General features: G+C 40.9%; 1 protein-coding gene across 11 annotated transcripts in view; it reads left to right on the top strand.

Moving 5' to 3' along the window:
- The window catches only part of SCHIP1 (schwannomin interacting protein 1), a 155,824-nt gene that overhangs the window by 122,859 nt on the left and 6,494 nt on the right, over positions 1-26,471 (top strand). For 8 of the 11 annotated variants that reach the window (XM_082394078.1, XM_082394079.1, XM_082394081.1 and 5 more), the window contains 4 exons: positions 2,357-2,475; positions 22,959-23,076; positions 24,027-24,224; positions 25,111-25,234. In XM_082394078.1, the coding sequence (XP_082250204.1) occupies positions 2,357-2,475; positions 22,959-23,076; positions 24,027-24,224; positions 25,111-25,234 (559 nt within the window). Of the gene's footprint in view, positions 1-2,356; positions 2,476-15,280; positions 15,321-22,958; positions 23,077-24,026; positions 24,225-25,110; positions 25,235-26,471 lie in introns of all 11 variants that reach the window. The other 3 variants (XM_082394082.1, XM_082394076.1, XM_082394083.1) reach the window with 1 other exon arrangement.

The following is a 26,471-nucleotide window of genomic DNA, read 5'->3' as shown; positions in this document are numbered from 1 at the left end:
ATTAAGAAATAGGTTCACTGACTACATTGAATCTGTGTGGCAGATTTGGGGATTTTGAAATGAATTTGTTTTAAATAAAGATGTCAAGTGTTGTGGTTCTGTTTTGGCAGGACCATCACCAGTACCAGTCTTACATATTTGGAAGGGTGGGTTGCTTTAATTAAGGTTCCCAGCAGTACAGTTGCAAATAGTTAGTGAAAATAAAAGCATTCTTACTTCCCTTTACAACTTCATGGTTACTTTCTCAGGGCTCAGTGCTGCGCTAGCCCAGTAACAATATGAGATCAGCATCACGTCTGTAACTGTATAGAAGTAGTCTTTCACCTTGTGGCTGTATTAACACATACACACAAATACAGGAGCTCCTAGTATGACACAGTTCCACTGGTACATGACAAAATGGGGGGGGGGATATCTATATAGACAGATAGATTTAAATATAATTGCTAAGTTTGAAAGTTGGAAGAGTGCTTGTAGTGTCCAAGAATGTTAAAATGTTAGAGAAAAGGAGAATAAAGATGAGCTTTCCTTCGACCAGAAGTTCTCAAACCCACTGAAACTAAATACCCAGTGCTAGAGTCTAGGGATGTGTATTTTACACTTGATCTTAGCCCAAAGGCTCAGAAGCAGTGGGAATGTGCATTTTAAAGTCTCTACAGGAAATTCTGATGCAGACTGTTGAAGCTGACGCTGTCTTAGCGGTGCTGCGCTGTCGTATATTTTATTCTGTGCTTCCCATATGATATCTACTAGCCACCTGTGGCTCTGGAGCTCTTGAAATGCAGCTAGTATGACTGAGGAACTGAATTTTTTATTTTAATTAATTAATTTTTAATTTGAATGTAAACAGTTACATGTGACTAGTAACTATCATATTAAACAGCAGCCTTAACCTGTAGTGTATTGCCCTTCACTTGGGGATGAAATGAAGCCATTTTTCAGCCTGCCTTTCCGATAGGTTGTACATTTCATTACTGTGACACAGTGAGGCCCAGAGGATGGCTCAGAGCCTTCACTGTAACCTGTGGGTACTGGTAGCAGCCAATGTGGCTCCAGAACCTCCTACTGAGAGAATCAAGGCGGTCGTGTGTTCCGTAACCGCACCCACTCGCGTGAGCTGGGTTTCATTATATAATTTGTTCTGCAGAGCCTTCAGCCCCCTGCTCAGAACATAAAATGGTGCTTCTCACAGTCTCCCTCATCCCATGAAACAGAAAACCAAACTCTCATTCTCACCCCAGGATGTCTAACTCATTATTTGTTTTTTGTAGTTGTTTTATTTTTAACTAAGGAAATCGTGTCTCATCTTCTGTTGTTTAAAGGGTTTGAAAGTTCAGCATGGTGAGTTTTTATGGGACTTTTATGCGAAGCCAAGTGTTGTAAACGTATCCAAGTTATCTCAGTAGTGTAGTTTACCAAATCCTTTTCCTATGCACACCGACCTGACTTCCCTTCAAAATATGAAACAGATGGGTCCAGTGAGAATCCTCCAGCTATTCCAGGCACTAGGTTAGGATTTCTCACAATCTAAACCTGGTGAGATGAGCTTGAATGGAAACAAGAGTCCCCGTCAAGTCTGTAATGGGTGGAGGCAGGGGCTGTGTCTATCCGTCCTGGGCCGCCTTCTAGCGTCACAGTGTGGCTTCTGCCTCTCAGAGAGGCTTGGTGCCTGTTGGTTGAACGAATTAATGTTCTTGCCATAGAGAAAGTGGACTGAAGGGACCATGTAAAGAAGGGAAAAGAACCAGGGAAGGGCCACATTTGAGATAAAAGTGATTTGGTTTAGGACAAAGTGCTTGCCCTCCATGACTTTACTCTGTTATATTTAGCAGGTAAGAAGAAGAAAGATTATAGTGCCAAATAATCTACAGGTGACCCTTTAACAACCCCTGGGGATAGGAGCACCGACCCTCTACACAGTCAGAAATCTGCCTATAATTTATAGTTAGCCCTCCGTCTGTGTGGTTCCCCATATGCAGATTCAACCAAGTGTGGGTGGTGTAGCACTGTAGTATTTACTGTTGAGAAAAATCTGCTGTAAGTGGACCTGAGCAGTTCAAACCCATGTTGTTCAGGGGTCAACTGTGGTTCTATCTTGATGACGATCATTTACTACCATAATGGTGATTTCCGAGACTAGTGATCATAAAGGACTCCAAAGAACTGAAAATGCTCACAGACGTGGAATCAGGAAAGACTGGTTGAATTTCAGTCTTAATAATTCACATGCTCTTGTGCTTTGGCCTGTTTATTTTTTGTCTAATATTGTAGTTCTAAGAGACTTAGCAGTTAGATTGCCTCTGGTTGTGACATATCTGCCTGCTTATCGGCATGTTTTATTTTTCTGAAATTTTAGGCACAGAAAAATGAAAGAGAATCTATCCGACAGAAGTTGGCACTTGGAAGCTTCTTTGATGATGGCCCGGGAATTTATACCAGCTGTAGCAAAAGTGGGAAGCCAAGCCTTTCCTCCCGGTGAGTGTTTTGAGTTGATTTTCTGATATGTACCTAATGGATTTTGTCATCTGACTATGTATGTCTAATAAGAGATATCCTTTAAATCCTTGAGTATTTTTTCCCCATAATACTGCCACCTTTATTTGCGTGCTAGACAGATCCCTCTCTACCTGTTTGTTGGGTTTGTTTTTTGGGTTTTAGTTTTGGGGATTTTTGGCCCATTTACCCAGCCATTTGAGGTCAGATTTCTATATTTCATTTTTTTTCTAGACACAATTCTGATTTTGCATTGTGAAGGGGAAATCAAGCTACACTCTTAAGCAAGCCGACTGGTGCTTGGAGAAGTGTGGCAGACCACCAGATTTCCCATTAAGCAGTCCCAAAGCATCCAGCCTAACCCCCCTGATGCATTTGATTGCAGTGGATACTGGTAACTGAGAAATACAATTCCCACTTTGATCATTGAATGTTTATTACAGAGCTTAACCTGTCCTGCAGGTGGGTTTGTTTTTTTTTTATCTTAATTGATTTCAGGGTATCGTTGATCATTTGCATAACTTCTAATTCCAATTAAAATATATTAAAATTATAATTCTATCTAGAAAATAGGATTGGAGACCAGAGCTTCTCAAACTTTAATGTGCATATGTATCACCTGGGAATTGTGTTAAAATGCTGATTCTGATTTAGTAGGTTGGGGTGGGGTTTAAGAGTCTGTATTTTTTTTCTTTTTTTTTAAAATTAATTAATTTATTTATTTTTGGCTGCATTGGGTCTTCGTTGCTGCACTCAGGCTTTCTCTAGTTGCGGCGAGCAGGGCCTACTCTTCATTGCGGTGCGTGGGCTTCTCATTGCGGTGGCTTCTCTTGTTGCAGAGCGTGGGCTCTGGGTACACAGGCTTCAGTAGTTGCAGCACACGGCCTCGGTAGTTGCGGCTCTCAGGCTCTAGAGCACAGGTTCAGTGGCACACGGGCTTAGTTGCTCCACGGCATGTGGGATCTTCCCGGACCAGGGCTTGAGCCCGTGTCCCCTGCACTGGCAGGCGGATTCTTTACCACTGCACCACCAGGGAAACCCCAAGATTCTGTATTTCTAGCAAGCTCCCAGCTGATGTTCATGCTGCGAGTCCATAGGTCACACTTTGATTAGGGAGGGTATAGACAATCTGCAAAATTAACTGTTATGAGTACAGGTATTCCAAGTGATTAAAGCACATAAAACATTGTTTTAATAAAGATGGTAGTAACTGAAGACCCATCAGCATTCTCTTGATCCCTCCCCAAATATCTATTTCTTGTCAGAATGTCTGGCTCTTCCTTTGGGCTCTCTAAGAGCAAACATCCCCTGTATAAATACTAGGTATACTTACCATGTTAAACCAGGCGTGGGAGACAAATGATAGCATTCATACATTCATTCAGCCAACGGATTTCCACTCTTTCCTTCATATGAGGCCCAGAATTAGACACTTTAGTATCTATTTTATCTGGCTTTCAGTAAGCCTCATACTTCTGTCTGATCCTTACAGATTCATCTAAATCAGCAAAAATCAGAAAGCACACACACACTCATATATGTGCGTATTTAGGAGTCACTGCTGGTGGGTTAGTGCCTGGGGACAGGAGCTGTGGCCTGGCCATGCAGTGTTGAGGCCACGGCGTGTCCTCCTCAGCTGGGTGTGGGCCAGCTCAGGCTCAGAGGATTCCCGCGCTCTCCGCATATGTCATTCCAGAGCTGGTAGGTCAGCCTTCCCCTCTGCCGTGGAAGCGCCTCTTTCTCCTCCTAGTGGGATGTGGCAGGAGGAGCTCGGGCCTAGGGACCTGGACACCTGAGGGTTAGTCCTAGTCAGCTTCTAATTCTGAGACTTGAGCAATTTACTTAGTTTTTACCATGCCTCAGTTTCCTCATTTTTGTAAAATGAGTAGATTGGACCCCATAGTCTTATGGATCTCTGCTACTGCCTCTGCCCTCTAGTAGTCCCCAAAGCACCAAAAAGTTTTCTTCTAGAAACCCCATCTCTTTGCTCAGCCATGTTATATCCATCTGGTCCAAACGGGAGCTGTGGTTTTTAAAATCAAAGTTGTGTGTGTGTGTGTGTGTGTGTGTGTGTGTGTGTTTATTACATGACTTTGAAAGTAAAGTAGAATTAACTACAGAGTATATAATAACAACATAAAATAAAAGTAACAGTCCCCGGTCCCATCCCTCTCTATCCTCATCTCACTCTCCAGAAACAATAACTTTTAACTCCTTAGTTGTTTCTGCCGGTATTTATATCTCTGAGTAAAATGCTTATCTTCTTACCTTTTACTTTTAAACCATTTACTGACTGCTAAATACAGAAGGTTGGGATTTCACTCTCTTTTACAGCCGTCCTACAGACATATCTATATATCCCTCCCCGTCCTCCTCATATAATTACTTTATAATTTGGGGTCAAATAACTGTTCAATTTTACATTATTAAGATCATATATTATTCACCTTGAACCATGTAGTAAACTATGATTACTTGAGAAATTTTATTGTTTGTTCTGAAATTTAAATTGCCCCATTTTCCCCTTTGCCAGTCCCTGATTTGACTGCTGTATTACATTCCACCATGTGAATGTATCACAGTTCATCGAGCCACTCTTCTGATGATAGGCATTGGGTTGTTTCAGAGGTTCTGCTCTTATAAACAGTGCCGCTTATAAACATCCTCGTACGTGTCTTCTGCTGTCTGTGTGCAAGAGTTTCTCTCTGGTGTGTACCTTGGACTGGTATTCCTAGGAAAATACATGAATGTTCCTATTTAGAAGATAATGCCAAACTGTTCAAAATAGTTGCACAAGTTACACTCGTACCAGCAATGGTTCAGAGATCCTGTGGATCCATAGCCTTTCTAACACTCAATATTGTCAATTTCTTTCACACTTTTGTTAACTGAATGGGTATTAAATGATATTTCATTACGTTTATTAGCCATCTCTGTTTCCCCTTCTGTGAAATGTCTTTTTGGGCCTCATGTCCAAATTTCTATTGGATTCTTTATGCTTTTTTCATTGATTTATGGAAGTTCTTTAGTTATGATACTAATCCTTAATATGCTGTATGTATGGCAAATATCTTCTCCCAGGTTGTAACTTGTCTTTTCACTTCCTCAGTGTGTCTTTATGACCAGAAGTTCTTAATTTTAATTTTAATGGTAATTTTTATCTAACTTTTCTTTTAGAGTCAGTGCTTTCTGAGGCTTGTATAAAAAATCTTCTTCTACCCTAAGGTCCAAAAGGCGTTAACCTAGATTTCCTGTTAAGAGTTAAAAGTCTTGTTTTTTTTTTAAAGTCTGTAAGCAATCAGGGGTTGGTTTCCTGATATGGTATGGAGAAGTCTAATTTCATCTCTTTCCATATACATGACCATTTTTTCCATCATATTTATTAGTAACAATTCTCTTTTACTGACTGATCTAACAGACCACTTCTGTATGACTATACATTAATGGGAATACATTCTATTTCACTGGTTAGTGTTTCTATCCCTGCACCAGTACCATACGGTCTTAATTACTATAGCTTCAAAATAAGTCCTGTTATCTGGACTCTTTACTCTTTTACTGCCTATTCTTAGTTTGTTATTCTTCCATATAAATTTTGAATCATCAAATCAAGTTCAGCAAAATACTGTCTTGGGATTTTTGACTAGAATTGCATTGAATCTGGAAATATTGGGTTGGCCAAAAAGTCCGTTCTGGTTTTTCTGTAAGATGTTACGGAAAAACCCAAATGAACTTACGGAAAACGAACTTACGGAAAAACCCAAACGATGTTTTTGGCCAACCCAATAATTTAGGGGAGAATTACATTTTCACAATATTAAATTTTCCTATCCCTGTTTTCCATTTAGAGATACTGCATGTCTTTTGTTATATTTATTTCTAGATATTTGATATTCTGATATTATCTTAAATTCTCTTTGATAATGCTTTCTTTTTTTTTTAAAGGAATTCCTTTATTTTATTTATTTATTTTTGGCTGTGTTGGGTCTTCGTTTCTGTGCAAGGGCTTTCTCTAGTTGCGGCAAGCGGGGGCCACCCTTTATCGCGGTGCGCGGGCCTCTCACTATTGCGGCCTCTCTTGTTGCAGAGCACAGGCTCCAGACGCGCAGGCTCAGTAGTTGTGGCTCACGGGCCTAGTTGCTCCGTGGCATGTAGGATCTTCCCAGACCAGGACTCGAACCCGTGTCCCCTGAATTGGCAGGCAGATTCTCAACCACTGCGCCACCAGGGAAGCCCGATAATGCATTCTTGTTGTTTGCTGCAGCTTACTTTGTACACTAGTCGTGTATCCAGCCATTTCGTTATTATTATACCTAGTATTTCTCTACTCTCCTATCATTTCCAGTAAAGTTGTCTGTACATTCTTTGGAAGTTTAAAACAATATCATCTACAAAAAATAGCAGCTTTTAAAATTCCTTTCTAATCCTTGTACTTCTGGTTTCTTTCTTTGTTTTACTGCACTGGATAGGTACCCTAGTACACTGAGGATTAAAAGTGGTAGTAGTTGGAATCCTTAGCTCATTTCTCATATTAAATGGAATGCTTCTAATGTTTCCATTTAGGATGATGTTAATTTTATGTTTTCTTTAATTTTACTCTTTATGAGATTAACATTGTTCCCTTATATTCATAATTTTAAAAACATTTTTATCATGAATGGGTATTTGATGTTATCATGTGCTTTTTCTGCATCTGTTGAGATGATTGTATGATTTTCTCTATTAATCTATTAATGAATTACATTTATAGGTTTTTAAAATATTGAACAATCTTTGCATACCTATTATAAACCAAAATTGGTTGGGAGTATTATCTTTTTTTGAACAGTATTGGATTTTATACATAATATTTTATTTAGGGTTGTTATACTTATATTCATGAGTCACATGAATGACTGTTGTATTCTTTTCTTGTAACTTTTTTTTCTGGTTTTAGTATAAGTTTATGCTGATGTAAATGAATTAGCTACTATTCCCCCTTTCGTATTGTCTAAGAAAAGTCTACATAATATTGGAATGAGCTGTTTCTTACCAGTATAACCATCTGGGCCCGGTGTCTACTTTGTATGTTTGATTTAACTGCTTCTGGTTTTTTTTTGTTTTTTTTTTTTGTTTTTTTTTTTTACTGCTTCTGTTTTTTAAGTGGTTTTAAGATTGTACACACTTTTGATTTCTTCTTGAGTCAGTTCTGATGAGTTGTTTCTGATGATTTTCTAAGAATTTGTCCATTTTGTTTATGTTTTCAAAATTTTTCCCATCATACTTTCTCATTTCACTGAGGGCATTAATTTTAGTTAAATTATTCAAAATGTTTCCTTCTGATTTCTACATTGTCCATGATTTTTTCTGAGTTTGTTTTTTCGTTCATTTTGATTTCTATTAATAATTAAGTGTAAAACACTAAAAGCTGTTGTAAAGTTTCTGGTTGGGGCTTGGAGACATATATTGTCTCCTCAGAGAGACCTTCCCTGACCACCCAATTAAAAGGTAAACTCCCAACCTACCTACCACTTTCTCTTCTCTTACCCTGCTTATCCTCTTACCCTGATTTGTTTTTCTTTGTGGTCCTTATCATTACCTGATGTTGTATTATATATATTTTTAATCTGTTCCTTGTCTTTCTCTAGTATGAAAATAATTAACCCCAAGAGAGCAGGCCTTTGTCTGTTTTGTTCACCACCATAACTATTGCTTAGATAGTGTCTAATACATAGTCAGTCACTGAATAGTTGTTGAATTAATGAATGGTGAACTTCACTTTAGAATGGTCAAATAAAAACACAACTATTTTGTAAGGGTGCACCCAACTAAAAGTGCCCAAAGTTCTTTTCTCTTGGGCTGTAAGTTGTCACAGGGAAGAACTCTCCAACTTCATCCTAAGGAATTTTAAGCCTGGCTGCCAGTGTAAGACTCTAGCAGGGGAACGGTTGACGATTCAGCACGTAGAATTTCACTTAATTCCCTTGATTTCAGTAAGGCGCTTCATTGCCACCTCAGCTGTGCCTGAGGGAGCCCTAGCCCAGAGCTCCCCTGATGCAGCCTCTCTAGATAGTAAACTTTCTCATTCTGCCAGGCCACACGTAGTCAGGGCAAGTTAGAAGATCTAGGTTTTCCTTTCAGTTGTTTAATCAGTCTTGGTTTGTACGCAGCCTTACCCCACTCCCCTGCCTTTGGATGCACCTGAGTATTTCCAGGATCCTGAAGTGAAAATGCATGTGCCTTCTCCACCAGCCACCCCTGCAGACACCTAGCAAATTGAAGTAGTTAAGTCAAATACCCCTCATCCATCTGCATTTTGTCTTTCAAAATTTTTTCAAACTCTCTTGTGTGCCACTGTCTCCTTTTCCATTTCCTTTGTCCATGTAGATTCATACCTTATTTCTTCCTTTAATATTGTTTTAGTAGGATTTCAGAAGAGAGAGAAGATAAATTCCTGTGTTCCATATGCCATGTGTAACTAGAAGTCTCATGAAGGTTTTTGTTATTTTTAATAGCAGAAATATAAAATCCTTTGCAGAAACCATGGGTGTAAGACAAAGCAGACCTCTGGTCCAGGAGGACTGAAGGAGAGGGGTTGGGATACCCCCGCCCAGAACATGCCATCCCCCACCATTTCCCTTCAATGCCACTCTACTTCACATTCAGTGCCCCTCACCATCCCTCCCCTATAAACCCTCAAAGCCCGCCTGAAACTCTTCTGGCAGAGCAGAATTTGAGAATCACTTAGTCATCTACCCCCTTTGGAGAGACAGCTATCTAAACACATATGTATTTCACAGTAGCTCATAACAAGCTACACTTGTTGACTCGCCATAAGGAAGATTATTTATATCCTGTTCTTTCATATGTTTTCCTCTCCACATTCAGGGATGAGATCATCCTCTCTGAGAACACGATGACTTTTTGGATCCCCCTTAGGATGATGGTTAATAATGAGACTTAACGTTCCTAAGAAATGTCACTTTTTCCCTGTAAATTTAAAGTCTGCAAAGACTGACTGCCATTCTCCTTCCTCAGTAATAATGTAGGAGAAAAGCCTTAGGAAATGTTTGATTGCAATTGTGTAACCCATATTCTCCATCCCTATTAGAATTAGTCTTTCTCTAATGTATTACAATTCCTGAAATTCTTCATTGAGCTAGAAGTACCTTACCTCTTTCTTACAAAAGTACTTGAGGGATGTTAGAACTTTGAGGTCACTGATGTGGCACTCCAAAATGCTCCATAACACACATGTTGAATTAGTTAAATAATCAAAACCAGGTAAATATTAGCTGAATTTACTGCTTTAAGGAGCTCAGTACTCAATTTTAAATGAGGCTGAGGACTTAAAATTAATTGCCCAAGCAATGGATTCTGAAGTGCTAAGCTTACTTTTAAGGCAGGGCCTACCCAGGTAAGTAGGATCCTTTGGCAAAATAGTGGACTTCTATTTATGCATTTTAAAGGGTGTGTGTTTACCTGTAAAAATTAACTTCATATTATGTGAGAAATTGTGAAGTAGCGGGAGGGTCCTTTGGGAAGACATGTTTAAGCTGCTCCTGTGAGGGTAGGTCCTTCTCAGTTGGCCTTTGGGTTTCAGCCCCACTGAATTTTTCTAATTGGTGCTATCTCCTAAAGCACTTTTTAAAAGAATGACAAGCTATTAAATGTAAGCTAGACTTAACGATAATCCCATAAAGACATTTCATGCCCAATACTTCAGCAAAAGAATTTTTGATATTGCTTCATAACTCAACTAATTAAATTTGACTTATACTGAAATGTGGCAAGTATAGGAAGTGCCATATTTTTCTTCAAAATGTGCTAATCCACACATAATCAGCCTTTTCAAACTGAGATCATATGACCTTTGTCAGTTTTCTCTGTTTAAAAATGTTCCAGCTAAAAGCTTAAAAGGAAATGAGAGAAATGAATTACCTATTTTTGAAATAAGTTTCTAAGAAATGTTAGATTTACTCATGTTCTTAGAAAAATTAAATATTCCTTTTCTCTTATGACTAGTATAATACTTTGCTATAAAATATTTTTTCATTGACCAAATTAATCTTGAATCAGCATTATATTTCAGATTCTGAGTTTATATAGCTTAGTGTTATTAAAGGAATGGAAACTGGCTTGGCTGCTATGAAAACACAAGACAGAGTGGTCATTAGTAATAGACATCTAGGAAGTCTTTCATTTTTCAAACATTACCACCTGATTTGACATCATGGAGAAAACTTTTTCTGCCATCTCCATTCTCCTTTTCTCAGAGTAACACAAAATAAACCTGACCCCCAACTTCTCTTCTTCCCTTACCCCAAGATAGAGTTTATTTACATGCATATAAATATAAATACAACATAATACAGTCTATTCACAAAGTATGCAATGTAATATTGTAACCTAGAAAAGGCTATATACCCTTCTCTCCATGCGTTGTGAAGATTGTGAAAAACAGAAATTCCCCAGAGAGCTTTTGAGACACTGGTTTGAATAATGATTACTGTTTATTTATCTCAGCCATTCCAACATCCCCAAATCAAAACTCATTTCTTTCATGTTCTTACAGGTTTATTGGTGAATGGCTGAGATAAGACCAGTAATAGTTACCCACCACCTCCTCTTGTGTTTGGGCTGCGTGGAGAGAAGGGGGCGGGGAGGCAGCATGGCCCAGGGAGTTGTATCGATAGGACAGATAGCAGTGATCTAGAGAGCCTTTAAAGAAATTGGATTCATAGGAGCTTCGAATGTGAGGAACTGAGAATCTGAATATATAATCTGCCACAGATCACAGGTCAAACCAACCTCATTTTGCCAGGAAAATATATCATCCTTTTGTCTCTGACAGTAATAATTTTTGCATAATTTCCTGGAAGAAGTGAGCACAGTGGTCATATATACCCAGCATGGGTGAGAAGAGGTTGTCCTGTTTCAACACAATGAAATTTGCTTTCCTGAAGTAAGAGGTACATACTACAACAACCTATTTGTAACATGCAACATACCTTTTGAACTTCATATTAATCTCATACATGTGTACTATTAATTTGCTTAGAAAATCCTTCATATGAGTAATTCCAAAGTACCTGTCATTGCAAATGGTAGTTTGCAAATTCTTTTTTTATACTATTTGAAAATTCGTCGGGTAATCTACAGAAAACCTATCATCTTTATGCCCTCCTCCAAGAATTATCTGCAGTATTCTAAAATATTACACAATTTTTAAAGTGAAACAAAATTTGAAGTGGATCTTTTGAAGAGTAATAAGATTAAAATGGCAAAACAAATTTAATCATGTAAGCAATTCTTCTCTTTTACAAACCTGAAAGAAAAGCAAATTGGCATTTGTGAAATTTTCTTTGTCTAATAAATAGCCTCACTTTACAATAAAGCCAATGACCCCAGTTTAATTAGGTGCAATTAATTTTGTGCAAGTGAAATTTGACATCTTGCTAGAGGCATATCCAGCTGTACTCTGTCTTATGAATTTTATTATTATCGCCAGTGAGAATTCAGTTGTCAGAGCTACTGCAAAAGGGTGGGAGACAGGGAGAAAAAGGCCACAGGGCTGCATTTTATATTTAAAAATGGCTCCAGTGGACAGCCAAATGTTTAATTAAAAGAACTTCTAGAAATGATTTTTCATTGGTGCATCATCTTTGACAAGTTATCATGACTTTATTACTGAAATCTGCACTCCCTTTAGACAGTGGTCTCTCACATGTGTCTGGACACACAAAACTCATATGAAGACCGGCTCCTCTGAGAGTTTACATAAGCACTCACTGCTATGAGAAAACAGCCTCACTGACTGCACGTGAGCTCTGTCATCTGGAGTTTTAACACAATCCTTTTGTTCAGTATTTTTGTAAAATTTTCTGTGCCCCTCAGATTATTCTCATTCAGATTATCACATGCATTAAAAACCCATGGGGCTTCCCTGGTGGTGCAGTGGTTGGGAATCTGCCTGCCAATGCAGGGGACACGGGTTCGAGCCCTGGTCTGGGAAGATCCCACATGCCGCGGAGCAACTAGGCCCATGAGCCACAACTACTGAGCCTGCGTGTCTGGAGCCTGTGCTCCGCAACAAGAGAAGCCGCAATAGTGAGAGGCCCGCGCACCGCGATGAAGAGTGGCCCCCACTTGCCGCAACTAAAGAAAGCCCTTGCACAGAAACGAAGACCCAACACAGCCATAAATAAATAAATAAAAATTTAAAAATACGTTTAAAAAAAAAAAAACCCATAGAAGATATTTCAGAAAACCACTGCCAATTAAATGGTGACACATGCCTCCTTAACACTTAGAATTTTTTTTGTTTTTTGTTGTTTGTTTTGGTGATGTGCCTTGCGGCATGCGGGAATCTTAGTTCCCCAACCAGGAATCCAACTTGCTCCCCCTGCAGTGGAAGCGTGGAGCCCTAACCACTGGACCACCAGGGAATTCCAGAATTTTTGTTTTAGTTATTGAAAAGTCCTTTCAGGTTTATTTGGGTATATATTTTTATCACATGTGTCTTTTGTGCATACAAAAAAATAAGAAAAAGTGAAATTGGTTAAGGTAGTCCTACACCCTTTTCACATTCACAATTCAGTTCTCCATTTAACCACTTTCCCTTAGAGTTGTCCATCTTTGCTTTTCCCCACAGTGTCACCCTTTGTGCCATCAGGAGGTGCTGTGCCTCACCTTCCAAGCCACTGTCCCCCATTCTGCAGGTTTCGATGCTGGCACTTTTTTGTTATCAGAAGGCATGAATGGTCAACTACCAGAGCCCACCTCTTCTTCAGTGGTCCTTATATGGTTTGTTGGCCGACAGAGTTATAGCTCAGTAGAGCAGTCATGCCACCAGCTGCATGGGTGGCTGAGATTGTGAGACATGTCCCGACGTTGAAGATGGCCAAAGATGAATAACCATGCGTCATAGGATTAATGCAATTCAGTAAATCTACTGCATTCTTTTTAATGACTGAATAGAATCAAATGACCACAAATTAAGTCATGTAACAGAAGGTCTTTGACATGAAGCTTACTATGGGACCAAGCTTAAATGGCAGCCCCAACATTATTTTAAACATGAACCATAAGAAGTGGTGAAAGCAGTGATTCAGTGTTCAAGACAGTAAAAGAATTTGCAATTAAGATTTTCACCAAATCTAACCATACCCCTCAGAAACATCCACAGGCACTGACTCTTCAACTGCCGTATCTTCAAGCACGTGTGTCCCGTCAGTGACACTGACCTCAGGCATGAAGAGACGCGGTCCCCCCGTGAGGGATGCGGTCAGCGGATGAGGCTACGCTGAGTCTCCACGGGCACATGCTGACCATGATCATTACGGTTTGTCACTCTGGCATTTGGGCCGTGACGAGCTCAGTGTAAGCCTCCATTACGGAACTCTGAGAGCCAAGCTAGAACCCCAAGGGCAGCCTCTCTTTCCTACTTTTTACTTCTGTGATATTTAGGAGACCTTACACACCTTATCATCAGTCCGGAAGGGGATGAGCCTAACTTCAGCTCCAGCAGCTGAAACTCATCAGCAGGTCGGGCAGATACAAGTTTAAAGTCTGTCTGGGCTGAGCAGAGTAAATAGGCAGGCTGGCTTTAAAAATACAAAGAGTGGGGCTTCCCTGGTGGCGCAGTGGTTGAGAGTCTGCCTGCCAATGCAGGGGACACAGGTTCGAGCCCTGGTCTGGGAAGATCCCACATGCCACGGAGCAACTAGGCCCGTCAGCCACAACTACTGAGCCTGCGCGTCTGGAGCCTGTGCTCCGCAACGGGAGAGGCCACAACAGTGAGAGGCCCGCGCAGCGCGATGAAGAGGGGCCCCCCGCTTGCCGCAACTAGAGAAAGTCCTCGCACAGAAACGAAGACCCAACACAGCAAATAAATAAATAAATAAATAAATAAATAAGGAGTTAGTTGTATTGTGGAATGTGAAACCATATCAGCGAACTTTAAAAAAAAAAAAAAATACAAAGAGTGAAGTGTATATCCCTTACTTGAGAGTCTATCATCTATGCAGATCCAAAAAGGAGAATGAGATTGAGACTGGGTTGAGGAGGGATGGCAACAGTTGAATCAAAGAGTCCATCCACAGAAATGTTTACTTATAAGAAAATTTGTTTCTTACTGCCCTCCCCTGTGCTGGGGGCAGGATCTCCCACCCCCAGCACCCTGCCAAAAACAAAAGCCCAGCCTGACTCACACGTGAGTCATGGTCCCTGCATAGACACCATCTGAGTCAGACACGCAGCCATCCTCTTCCAGCTGTCAATTACTTAATCCTACTCACCTTTCTCCAACACACAAGCGCTAATCAACTCACCCATTTTCTCTCCTTTTCCTTTTTTAAATTCCTGCTAAAGGCCCACACATAGCAGCTCAGAGACACTCAAAAGAGAAAAATTTGAAGTCAACTGAATTTCTTCCACGAAAAAATATCTAGGTATATTTCCTGCCACTTTTTCTGTACAGAAAGCTCCACATTTTTGTTTACAAACTTGGAATCATAGTATACCTATTGTTTTAGAGCTTGGTTTTTGTTTCTGTTTTTGAGTTAACAATACCTCAGGAATATTTGCCCATACTCATAACTGTTCCATTATATATGTTTTTACTAGCTGCATAATGGCCCGTCATATATTTCACCATAATATACTTTTTTTTGTAGTTCTATCAATCTTTTTTTTAAATTGGGGTATAGTTGTTTTACAATGTTGTGTTAGTTTCTACTGTACAGCGAAGTGAATCAGCTATGTGTATACTTATATCCCCTCTTTTTTGGATTTCCTTCCCATTTAGGTCACCACAGAGCACTAAGCAGAGTTCCCTGTGCTATACAGTATGTTCTCATTGGTTATCTATTTTATACATATCAGTGTATATTTGTCAATCCATAATATACTTAATCTCTTATTGTTAGACATTGAAGTTGTTTCCAATTTTTTGTTTTGTTTTTGTTTTGCTTTTTTTTCATCTTCTCTTCTATTCTTCCATTCATGAATTTATTCTAGCCTTCTTATAGTGCCCTGGCTTCTCACCACACTCTCCTAGAATAAAATGCCAGCTTTGTGACCTTGTATAATTTAACCTCTGGGCCTTAGTTTTCTCATATGCTAAATGGAGATCATAATACTTGTTTTAGGTGTATCTGAGGATTAGAGGTAATATATATGAAGTGCCTACAGTATAGTAGATGCTCAAAAGTGGTAATTCTTTTTATTTCAGAAAGTAGATTGCTGAGAAATCATTTGGCTTTAATTAAGAGAAAGTAGACCACATTTGGCACCTAGGAGAGATGGCTGTTTTGTTCCATTATTATTGCAGTATCAGAAGAGTACTCATTCTGGTCTTCAATTCGTGCAGAAAATATTTCTAGTGAAAATGCATTTTTTAACATTAAGATCCTATAATTCCAAATTTAATTACATAGAAGTGGCCATTATTGAAGGAACGAGACACTGATGTGGAATTAGAATCAGCAGCTGTCTGAGGAATGCCAGTATTTATAGCTCCCTAGAGAATCGGGTTAGGCTACAGGGGCTGCTGCTTCACCAGAGAAAAGCTGGTGAACGCTAGTCCGCTTCTCTATCCGTCACTTAAGTAGTGAGAAGATTCTGTGGCCATGTGGAGTCGGATGCCTCCCAGCCCTCACGCGAACACATACAGATGGAAGGTCCAGAACTAACGAGCCTTAGAAAAGGAAGCAGACAAAACGTATGCGCAGGATTGGGAGAAGAAAACCCAGAGAGGGCCATTCACACTCCAGCCGTCTTTGGAGCTACCTTCCGTGGCTTTCGCTGAGGAAGCCAAAAGCCTGAGTCCTGTAAGATGTGGGGACAGGACAGGACATGAAGAGACATGGTGCCCCCCTTTCCCCCAGTCCTCTCTCTAGCACAGAGTTTGAAACTGCCCTTAACTGCTCTGGGCACATAACAGTGGGAGAGCCGGCTTTCCATCCCTCTTCTGCATTTGCTTCCCTGACCCCGCAGACCGCTTTTCTACTGCAGTTAGTTCCCTGCTCATTCACTCTTCTTGGTTAACACCTTACTTACTAATTAATGTCCAGGTAAGTGGAAGTGTTTCTTTTCTCATCTATAAGATAGGGAGTGTCTAGTAAGTGTTTTTTTGAGTTCTGTTCCAATGCTCTATAAAGTCCACATTTCTATTTGTATATTGTGATTTAATGATGCAAGCATTTGATACCTGTTAGAAGACCTGATTTCTGTCCCTGGATCAACTACTACTATACATCCACTTAATATAGGGGTCGTGAACTGTAACATGCCTGCAGGGGCCAGCAAGAAACATAAAGGAATGAAGTAGCCCAGATAAAAGGCAATAGGTGGGACCGTAGTGAACTAGAAAGTGTGTGCCCTGGCCAAAGGGGAAGCATCAGCTCAGCACTGGCCAGTCAGTGCCGTGGGGTTTGCAGAGATGTTATTGCCTGATCATCAAATGAACAAGCAAATGAACAGTTAAACATCCCCTTTCTTTCTAATATAGTTGTAAAAATCATTTATAGTACTTCTGTGTGTATGATCATATATGTTAGACCAGCAGTGTTTGCACCTGTTATGTGAATATCACTCTTTTTTAAAAAGTCAGCTCAGCCATAAAAAAGGAATGAAATTTTGCCATTTGCAGCAGCATGGATGGACTTGGAGGGCATTATGCTATGTGAAATAAGTCAGACAGAGAAAGACAAATACTGTATGATATCACTTATATGTGGAATCTTAAAAAATACAGCAAACTAGTGAATATAACAAAAAAGAAGCAGACTCACAGTTATAGAGAACAAACTAGTGGTTACCACCTTTGGCACCTAGGAGAGATGGCTGTGGGGAAACGGAAGCAGGAGGAGCAACATAGGGGTAGTGGAGTAAGAGGTACAAACTATTAGGTATAAAATAAGCTACAAGGATATATTGTACAACACAGGGAATATAGCCAATATTTTGTAATAACTGTAAATGGAGTATAACCTTTAAAAATTGAGAATTACTGTATTGTACACCTGTAACTTATACAACATTGTACAGCAACTATACTTCAATTTTTAAAATTTTTAAATTTTTAAAAAGTCAAATTATCATCCCATGCATTGCACACTCTTTAGCAAAAGCAAGTTAACACAATCCCTCTAAAGTAAAATAAGAAATAGCAGTATATTTTCACAATAACAAATATTGGGAAGCAGAAACTTTGCCTTTCCTTTTTTCTTTCCAATAGTAATGCTGTAACTTTCATGGTAAATGTCAATACAAAGCAGTCAGTAGGGAAAAGAAGAGTAAGGAGCAAGGTTTGGGAAATGGGAAAGGTATTTCACAATTTATTAAGGAATAGCAGCACCTCATTTTAACCCACCTCAGCACATTCTATAGAGACACCATCACACACGCAGTACACTTACCCAAACCTCAATTGTTCCCACGTTCTTTCTTCACGACAAATCCTTAGAAAAATGAAATGTGTTTACAGCTACCCTTGGGTAATTACAATCCACATTTTATATTCCGTCTCCTTTGAAATTCTCATGAAACAGGAAAAGATAATGGGTGATAATATTCATTATGTAGAAAGCCTTTGAATAATGCATCGGAGATCCATTAAAATAAATAGAGATAATATATTTTAACAGCCCAGCCACAAACTAGTTGGCAATACTGAATAATGAATGGATGGCATGGCAGGGCCAGAGGCTCTCACAGCCACACTGGTTTTGGACAGAAGATGAGCAATGCATGTTTGAAATCCATAGGCATTTCAAAGTTTCCTCTCACTCTGTTTCTTAAGGAAACCATACAATTGCCTTGAAATTATAAGCAACTACAGGAGGCATTATGTGCTTAAAATTATATTGCCATCACAGGCAAGACCTAATAAATCCAAACCTAAGGTTAAGTGCAGTATGGGGGAAAGGCCACTGGATTCAAAAACCAGAGGCCCAGCCTATAGTCTCTTGCTTTGTGATCTTGTACCATTTATCTGTTGCCATGGTGGTGATGTGCAATAAAAACCCACCCACATCAGTGGCATCCGATGATAAGCACTGATTTCTGCTGCTGATCAGAGCTGGGTTCCCATGGGGCTTACTCGTGTGTCTATGATCGGCTACGGGCTGGCGAGGTGCCGCTAACTGCTCTTGGCTGAGCTCCGTCAGGTGCCTGGGGCTTCAGTTGGGACAACGGCCGATTGAGTTCTGTGCTACGAAGTCCCTCCTCTGCCAGCAGGCTGAGCTGGGCTTGTTCTGCGGGCAGCGGCAGGGTTCCCTGGGGCAGCGGGGAGTGGGGGCGCGGATGGAGGGGCTCGGAACCGGAATACTGTCATTTCCTCTGCATTCTGTTGGCCAAGGCAAGTCAGGAGGCCAGCCCAGGGGTCCGGAAATAGACTCCACCTCTTGATGGAGAACCCGCAGTCTTATTATAGGGGGACCAGATAGAGAGAGGGGAAGAATTGGGACCATTTTAATAATCAGGCTGTCACAGATCTGGGGCAAGTTATCTGACTTCTTTGAGTAACCGCTGCCTTGCCTGTAATCCACAGGTGGTTGTACAGCCCAAGGAGAGAGTGAAGTGAACACACTTTTAAACTCAAATTCACTGTAACCGTTCAAGTGAAGTTAACTAAGGCGTGGTGCAGGGGATAGAACCAAAGAATCTTCAGCTTTTCTCTGTGGATGCTGGCGGTCTAAGCTAGTGCTGGGAGATTCCTGTTCTTAAAATCAGAAAACACCAAATAGTTCTGGGATTCGGAGCTGGCCGTCAGACCAGGCCACTCCCCGTCACTGCAACCCAAGGCCAAGAACAAAGGCCAGATTCCCAATGCTGCTGCCCCACTAGAAGTCACAGCAGACTTTAAGATCACCCCATCACTTCTCCCACGGAGTAAACTGGTCTTGTCCCTGTATTTTGAAAAAGGTATTGTCTTTATACCAAATCATATCACCAGGTAGCTAGGTTTTTGAGATATCCTCTTAGTAGTTAAGATCTTTCCATCTCTGTCATTCTCTCAATTCCGAGCATATTTTCATAATATCCCTGCTGACAGTAGTTGGAGGTCAGCACACGTGTTTTCTAAGTAAGTTTTCCTCACTGTAAATGCCAAGTGGACACTGGTGCCGAACAGCCTATCAACTAAATGCTTTCCCGATCCTGGCCAACAGGAACTGTCACTCAGAAAGCCACGTCCACTCACCCTGAGATGTCCAGGAAGCACACTTAGTCTCTGTCTCGTCATGTTTCTGAGCCTTCTCCATCCATGACAACCCCCTCTCCATACCCTTGGCTCCCTGTCAGTAACTCTGGGATGCAGTGTGGTTTTTCGTGGCATAAGGAGAAGAGGTTCCCGGGGTGACCAGGACGTAGACCTTCCCGTAATCAAATCCACAGGCGAGGCAGACATCAAGCAGCATTTTGCTCATAGCCCTCTGCCGAACGCCGTTCCAAACATCAAGCAACCCTGAACTGGATACCTTAAATGATACCACTAATTAACAAGAAGAGGATAGTGTTGTGTTTTCACCTCAGACGGTGCTTGAGAGCTCCAAGCAAATTAGCCCCCGGCTGCTGGGATTTCGCCAGACTGCGTAGCCTGGTTATAGGCGAGACGCCGCGGTGTGAGGGGCAGGGGCTCTGAGTGGCTGGAGGGAGAGCCTCAGAGCAGCCACGCCTCCCCGGGATGGGAAGGGGCCAGGAACAGGGGCTATCGTTCCTGGACGCAGTGGCACAGAGGCCCTCAGCAGCACTGGCCGCTGCTTGCGAGCTGTGGTCGAGTTTCCCCAAGGCCGCCTTCATCTTAAACCCTCTTAAAGGCTAAAGGCAAACAAATCCTTCTTGAAACCTGAGTCCGTTTTAAGATGTCTGTACTAAAATCCCCGCTGAACTATTAGCTGTAATATCATATAATTTCCTTTTCCTGAGAGTAACACTTGGCGATTACTGCTATAAGGAATTATAAGGCTCACCCTGTAAGAAGCTCTGCTCAGTTTCCCACGGTGATAATGTGTTACTAAGGCGATTTTCTGAATTTCTACCTGAGGTGTTTTTTCATTTCACTCCGACTACTAGATCCTTCCCTTTTTTTTTTTTTTTCTTGGCCTTTCCTGAGTTAGAAACGCTGCGTGGGATAGTTGATTTAGGTCTGAGTTGATCCTTAGCACAAAGGTCAGTTTGGGGGCAGAACAACAGAATTTATGATCAGACTTTCTTCATAATGAAAATATATATCTTTGGATGTTTTAAGCCTTATTTTGCAGTGGTATCATGTGTTATATTTTTATAATCTGTGTATATAGTGTCTTCTTTCTTCTTTTCAAGACTTTAGTTATTCAATAAATAGGAAATACTACATAATCCTTGATTTGAATTAAGTTTAATTTTAAATGTCTTTTTTATTTTAAAGTATGACTTTAAAATATGTCTGTTTTTAATTTGCACTTTTTTAATTTCCACTGTTGTCCAATCCATGGATCTTGAGTTTTATTGTTAAAAATGGGTTGATTTGGGGTTTTTTTTTACCAACTACAGACAATAAATTTTAAAACTTAATTTATATGTGATCAAAGGGTAACCTGAACATATTACATTTCTCCAGGAAAAAAATATATATATTATAATGGTAGAAAGTTAAAAGGAGACAAATTCCAGCTCAATAAATGTTCAAGCTGCCTAACAGTGAAAGTCAGCTCGGGACGCTCCCAGTGAGTCAGTTGTGCATCAGGAATTGCTGTGACCAGGCCAGGTATTCAAGTAGGTGACTGTAAGGATCCCCTTACGAAGTCACATCACCTTTAAAATTCTGTGGTTTTTTTGTCTAGGCTTTCAGAAAGTAGAGAAAGGAGGATAATGAACAGAGCACCTGCCCTGTGCCCATCTCTGAGCTCTTTTCATCCTTTCTACAAACCACTGAATTATTCACCCTATTTTACAGATGGGGAAACTGAGGTTCATAAAGTAATGTGCCTTGGGAAAGAAGTAAGGATTCAAACCTAAGTCCTACTGATTGCAAGCACCCTGAGCTGGATCACAGCAGAACCTGTCCCCTTCTGCGGCCAGCCCTAGGCCTGGGCCTGCTTGCCTGCACCGGAGGGTAGTGGGGGAATGGAACTGGACCTACAGAGGGAAAGGCTGCGTTTCTCTCCTGGGGAAAATAAGCTGGGACTTTCAGTCATTAGAGAAGTTAACAATAGGTGGCGGTACATACCCATAACAATGATGGTGCCTGTGTTAAATCAGTACATTTTCTTTTTCTGAGTTCTGTATTGTTTTCAATCAAAGTGCTTTAAATGAGTCATTTGAGCAATTTATGCAGAGCATCTCTACCCATTTGAATAAAAAAAATAAAAAAAAAAAGCAAATGGGAATGTCAGCTATCAGACGAGTTGCTCTTTGCATTTCTCACTGTGACAATAATAACGCCAGAGCAGATTTGGTGTCCCCTGTCCTAAACCTGGCTTACGGGAGCCTCCTTATGACCCCTTGCTGCTTAGGAGTTTCTTTCTGCCTTTTCTTTCTCTAAACTTACAGACTGGGGCTACTAGAGATGCTAAGAAAGTGCTTCTTGAAAAACACTTTGTTGTCAAACAGCAATGAAATGTGTTCGACTTCAAATGAAGGTTAGGACACAGAGTTGGATCCACAGCCTGGTTGCGTGTATAGCGGATACACGGCCGGCTGGCCCTTTGTGACCACATTTCCAGCAACATCCCTCTGGAGCTTCCCGGATTCGCCACACACATAATGAGCTCCCAAGACATCTCTGCCTCTGAAGCTCTGTACGCGAGGCAGTCTGTAGAGCCTTGCTGTGTTCCAACGTTCTGCTTTTCTGACTAAGCTGGAGGTTTCCTTAAGTTTCTCGAGGGTGAACCTCTGGTGTGTTTTTTTCTTAATGACATAAATGGGCTCCCTTGGTTGGCTTTTGACAACCGCCTCAAATAAGATTTTCCTTCAGACGACCTTATTCTATTTGGGAAAAAAAAGGAGTCTTTCTTCGGAGAGCTCTGGCCCCAGGATGCGGGATCTAATGAGCATCATTGGATTGTCCCCGTGGGGCAGGACACTGGATGACACCAGGCAGCCTTGTTTGGCTGGGGACCCATTCCTCTTCATCGACAAAAAATGCAAACTCAGCGTCTCAACGCATTTTTCTTGTGTACCAACTATGTGTTTGGTATTGTGCTGGGGGCTATAACGTGGCCTGAAATTACTTTTCTCCCAGCGTGAATTTGTGTGTGGAAAAAAACCTAATACAGTATGAGTTAAAAGTTATCATCTTATCATTTATCGACTTATCAAGTTATCTTTCTTATCTTCTAGTAAAAGTGATCATTTATGAGTCGGGAGTAATATTGATCACTCACTGCTCCCTGTGAAGAGCACATTCAACTACTTTCTTTAGCAAAATCAGGCAGTTCTTTTGGATGCTACCAGATAACAAATAGCTGAATGGAATGAGTGTCCTGTTTGCTTGTGCCCAGCCTGCAGAGTGGGATGAACCTGCAGATATGCTTTGTCAACGACAGCGGCAGCGACAAGGACAGCGATGCTGATGACAGCAAGACTGAAACGAGCTTGGACACCCCCTTGTCTCCCATGGTGAGTCCCAAAGCTGCCACTGGGGCTCAGAGTGTGCTTTCCTGGTCATCTAGCTTCTTTTCTGTTGTTAGTCAGAAGCAAACATTTCAGAGAGTAAAAAAGAAATGTCTCATGACATTTCTTGACATGGCATGCTCCTAAAATTTGACAGTGATTGGAAAATCAAAACTGTGATCCAAGAAGGATACATAAGCTCTGTTAAAGTTAGCGACTACTTTCATATTAAATCATAAGAGAAATCACATAGGCCCTATACCAATCCTTCCCCACTGGGCTTAGAAATATGAGCACAGACTAGCAATGGGACACATTTTAAAAGGCAGGGGATGGGGTCCAGGCAGAGGTGGGAAGGCTAGCACATGGATGTTGCTCAGAGAAACCAGCAAGGTAATGTGGGTTAAACATTGGTTACTATTCCTTGCACACATATTACGGAAGATGGCTTGATGATCCTGGGTGCTTGTTGCTGGATTTATTTCCTCTCTGGGAGGTCTATCGCCTTTCTTACCAAAAACTAACTAACAGGAAACCGTGTTGGTTGTTGAGTGCAATGCCGCGTCAGAACTTCATTGGATATCTGAGATCCTGTCCGCTCCAGGGAGCAACGCACCGCCTTAGCTCTGGGTTAAATATTTTCCTGTGTCTGTTCACTTCAAGAAAGTTTTGAGAGTAAGAATCAAAGAAATGTCTCAAGTTTGTTACAAATATATATTCTCCCTATTATTAATTATGTTACTTTTTATGCTAAAATCAGAGTCTGTCACTGACTGAGGAAATAAAGTAGCTTTTAAAATGTTACTTGCGATTGGTACAAATCAAATCAAGAGTTGAGTCCCTTGATGGAGGGGACTCTTGGCTGCTTTGAGAGAGGGCTCAGGGAAGACTGTAGCTCATCTCCAAAGATGGTACCCGGCACGCAAAGCTCAGGGCTGCTCTTTTTCCCTTCACAGAGCAAACAGAGTTCTTCCTATTCCGATAGAGACACTACTGAAGAGGAATCCGAATCCCTGGATGACATGGATTTCCTCACAAGGCAAAAGAAATTGCAAGCCGAAGCCAAAATGGCCCTTGCCATGGCCAAACCAATGGCCAAAATGCAAGTAGAAGTGGAAAAACAGAACAGGAAAAAGTCTCCCGTCGCTGATCTTGTAAGCAGCGAACGCTGAAACGCAAGCGAGTGTTTGGTGGCTGCAAATGGTTGAGGCTGTCCCAGTCCTTTCCCAGAGTTATGCAAACTTGGGTTTTTACAAGGCAGTGTGTAAAACGTACTGTCATTGAGAAATATTTAAGTCTGTTTCTTTTTCCTTCCTACTGTATCACTGAAGGATACACACGCAACAGATTTCACAAAAGTAAACTTTGCTCTTGATTCATATCTACTGTGTTTCTTAGGGGCAGTATTAGCTGTCATGGGAATATTTTAATTCCTTTAAAGCAGTCTCAGTTTAAGAACCCATTGCTATGGCAAACTCACTATTGCTTTAGCTCTTGTTCCCCCCTTTTCGATGAAGACAGTATGGCAGAGTGGATGAGAGCCCTGGGCTTTGGAGCTTAAGACTAGCTCTGCCATTGACCTACTGTGGGGCTCTGGACACGTCTCAGTTTTCTCATCTATAAAATGGGAATAATAATAATAGCTGTGTCAGAGCACGATTGTGGAAAAAGTAGTCAAAGCACTTAGTACAGTGCTTGTAGCGTGCTATAAGTTAATGAATAGCTGATATTATTAATTTTATCCATGTCACTGACATTACTTGAGCTCCCTGGTAATTCATTTGTGGATGTAATAAGTGACTCTCAGTTGTAGACCAGTCCAAAAGCTTTTGATTTGAGTAGTGTCCCATTCTGATGCCAATAGTGTTTCAGATGATGTGCATATATGGAGGGCCTCACATTGGGAAAGTCAGATGGGGAAAGCTTTTAAGCAAGGAACCTGAAGTGGGTGAATGAAGGTGGGTCTTTTAGGAGAAAACTGGGTCGTACGTTCAGTGTGCTTGCTGCTCACCCCTCCATTTCTTCCCTTTCTGTCTTCAGCTGCCACACATGCCTCATATAAGTGAATGCTTGATGAAAAGAAGTTTAAAGCCCACTGACCTGAGAGACATGACTATTGGGCAGCTACAAGTGATAGTCAATGATCTCCATTCCCAGATAGAAAGTAAGTGTAAGATGCTCTGGAAAATGGGATATTAAGTGTAAAATATCATGGGATGGATAGTACTATTTCCTTGATTCAGTTCCTTGGTACGTTTCATTGGGGTCCTCCTGTGTACTTGCAAGGAAAAGAAGAGAATCACAAGGCTCTCTTTTTGTTTTTGTTTTTTTTACTGTAAAATGTTGAGAAACTTTAAGACTTTGTCAAGGTTCACAGAGGTTAGGGATCCTTTTTATTCATCTGAAATCCCCAGCTCCCAGCACAGTGCCTGGCATATAGTTGGCTCCCAACTCCTGTTTGTAGAATACAATTTAGTAGTTACAAGTCATTTATTATACAGTTATACGCTCAGCTTTACTTGCACGTACATTCATTTTAGGTCATCAAATTCTATTCGACTTATGCTGTGGGACTCCAGGTGGTGAAAGTATATGTGACCGATATGTGAAAATTATAGGGTGAGAAAGCGTGGGCCTTTTTCCCCCAGAATGAAGAAGGACCTCTACTGGAAGTGTGCAGGGCGGGTGGTGAGTGAGTGGCATTCACTCGAAGTGATTGGTTACGCAGAGAAGGGCAGGTGCTGGACCAATGAGAGAGCTCACTCACTGGGAAAGCGTGCTTAGCCCAGGTGAACTCACGAGCCCTCCAGCCTCTGGAACATACAAGTCCATAAAGTCCGTAGGCTGATAGATTAAAACCACCTAAGAGACATGCCAACCAAATGCAAACCAACTATAAAAAAGCATTGAGGTTGAGGTCTATCCCGATGGGGCTTTTTCTGTAAACCTACATCGTTGGAAACGCCTCATAGATTAACTGTGCGGTTTCCTTTACTCATAGAACTACCTGTTAGATCTGTGGGAAAGAACTACAAGACAGAGCTGCCAAGTAAATTATGAAAAACCTAACAAACTTTTTATCTTAGGTATTGGCATAGCCCAATGATCTGTACTGTTCTAGGGTGTGATGGCTTAGGAGTGAATATGATTTGAACCTAATACATTTTTAGAGGGTGTCAAATTCAGAACCAGGCAGATCCATCGCCTGACCCTAAACATGGTCCTAAAGTAAATCGCTTGAGGAAATTGGATCCCAAAGATTACAGGTGGGGAATTTTGAAGTGTGTCCATATTTCATTGGAGATCAAAGAAGCCTAACTAAAAGAATTGTGGGCTGACTCACACGATAACTTCTTTTTGAAAGGGCTACTTTATCTTGAAGATTATGAGTTTGGAGGAAC

This window comes from Balaenoptera borealis (assembly GCF_965194805.1).
Source record: "Balaenoptera borealis genome assembly, chromosome: 5".
Taxonomy (NCBI): Eukaryota; Metazoa; Chordata; class Mammalia; order Artiodactyla; family Balaenopteridae; genus Balaenoptera; species Balaenoptera borealis.
The sequence above is the reverse complement of the archived record's forward strand: the minus strand, read 5'-3'. Positions and strand labels throughout refer to the sequence as shown.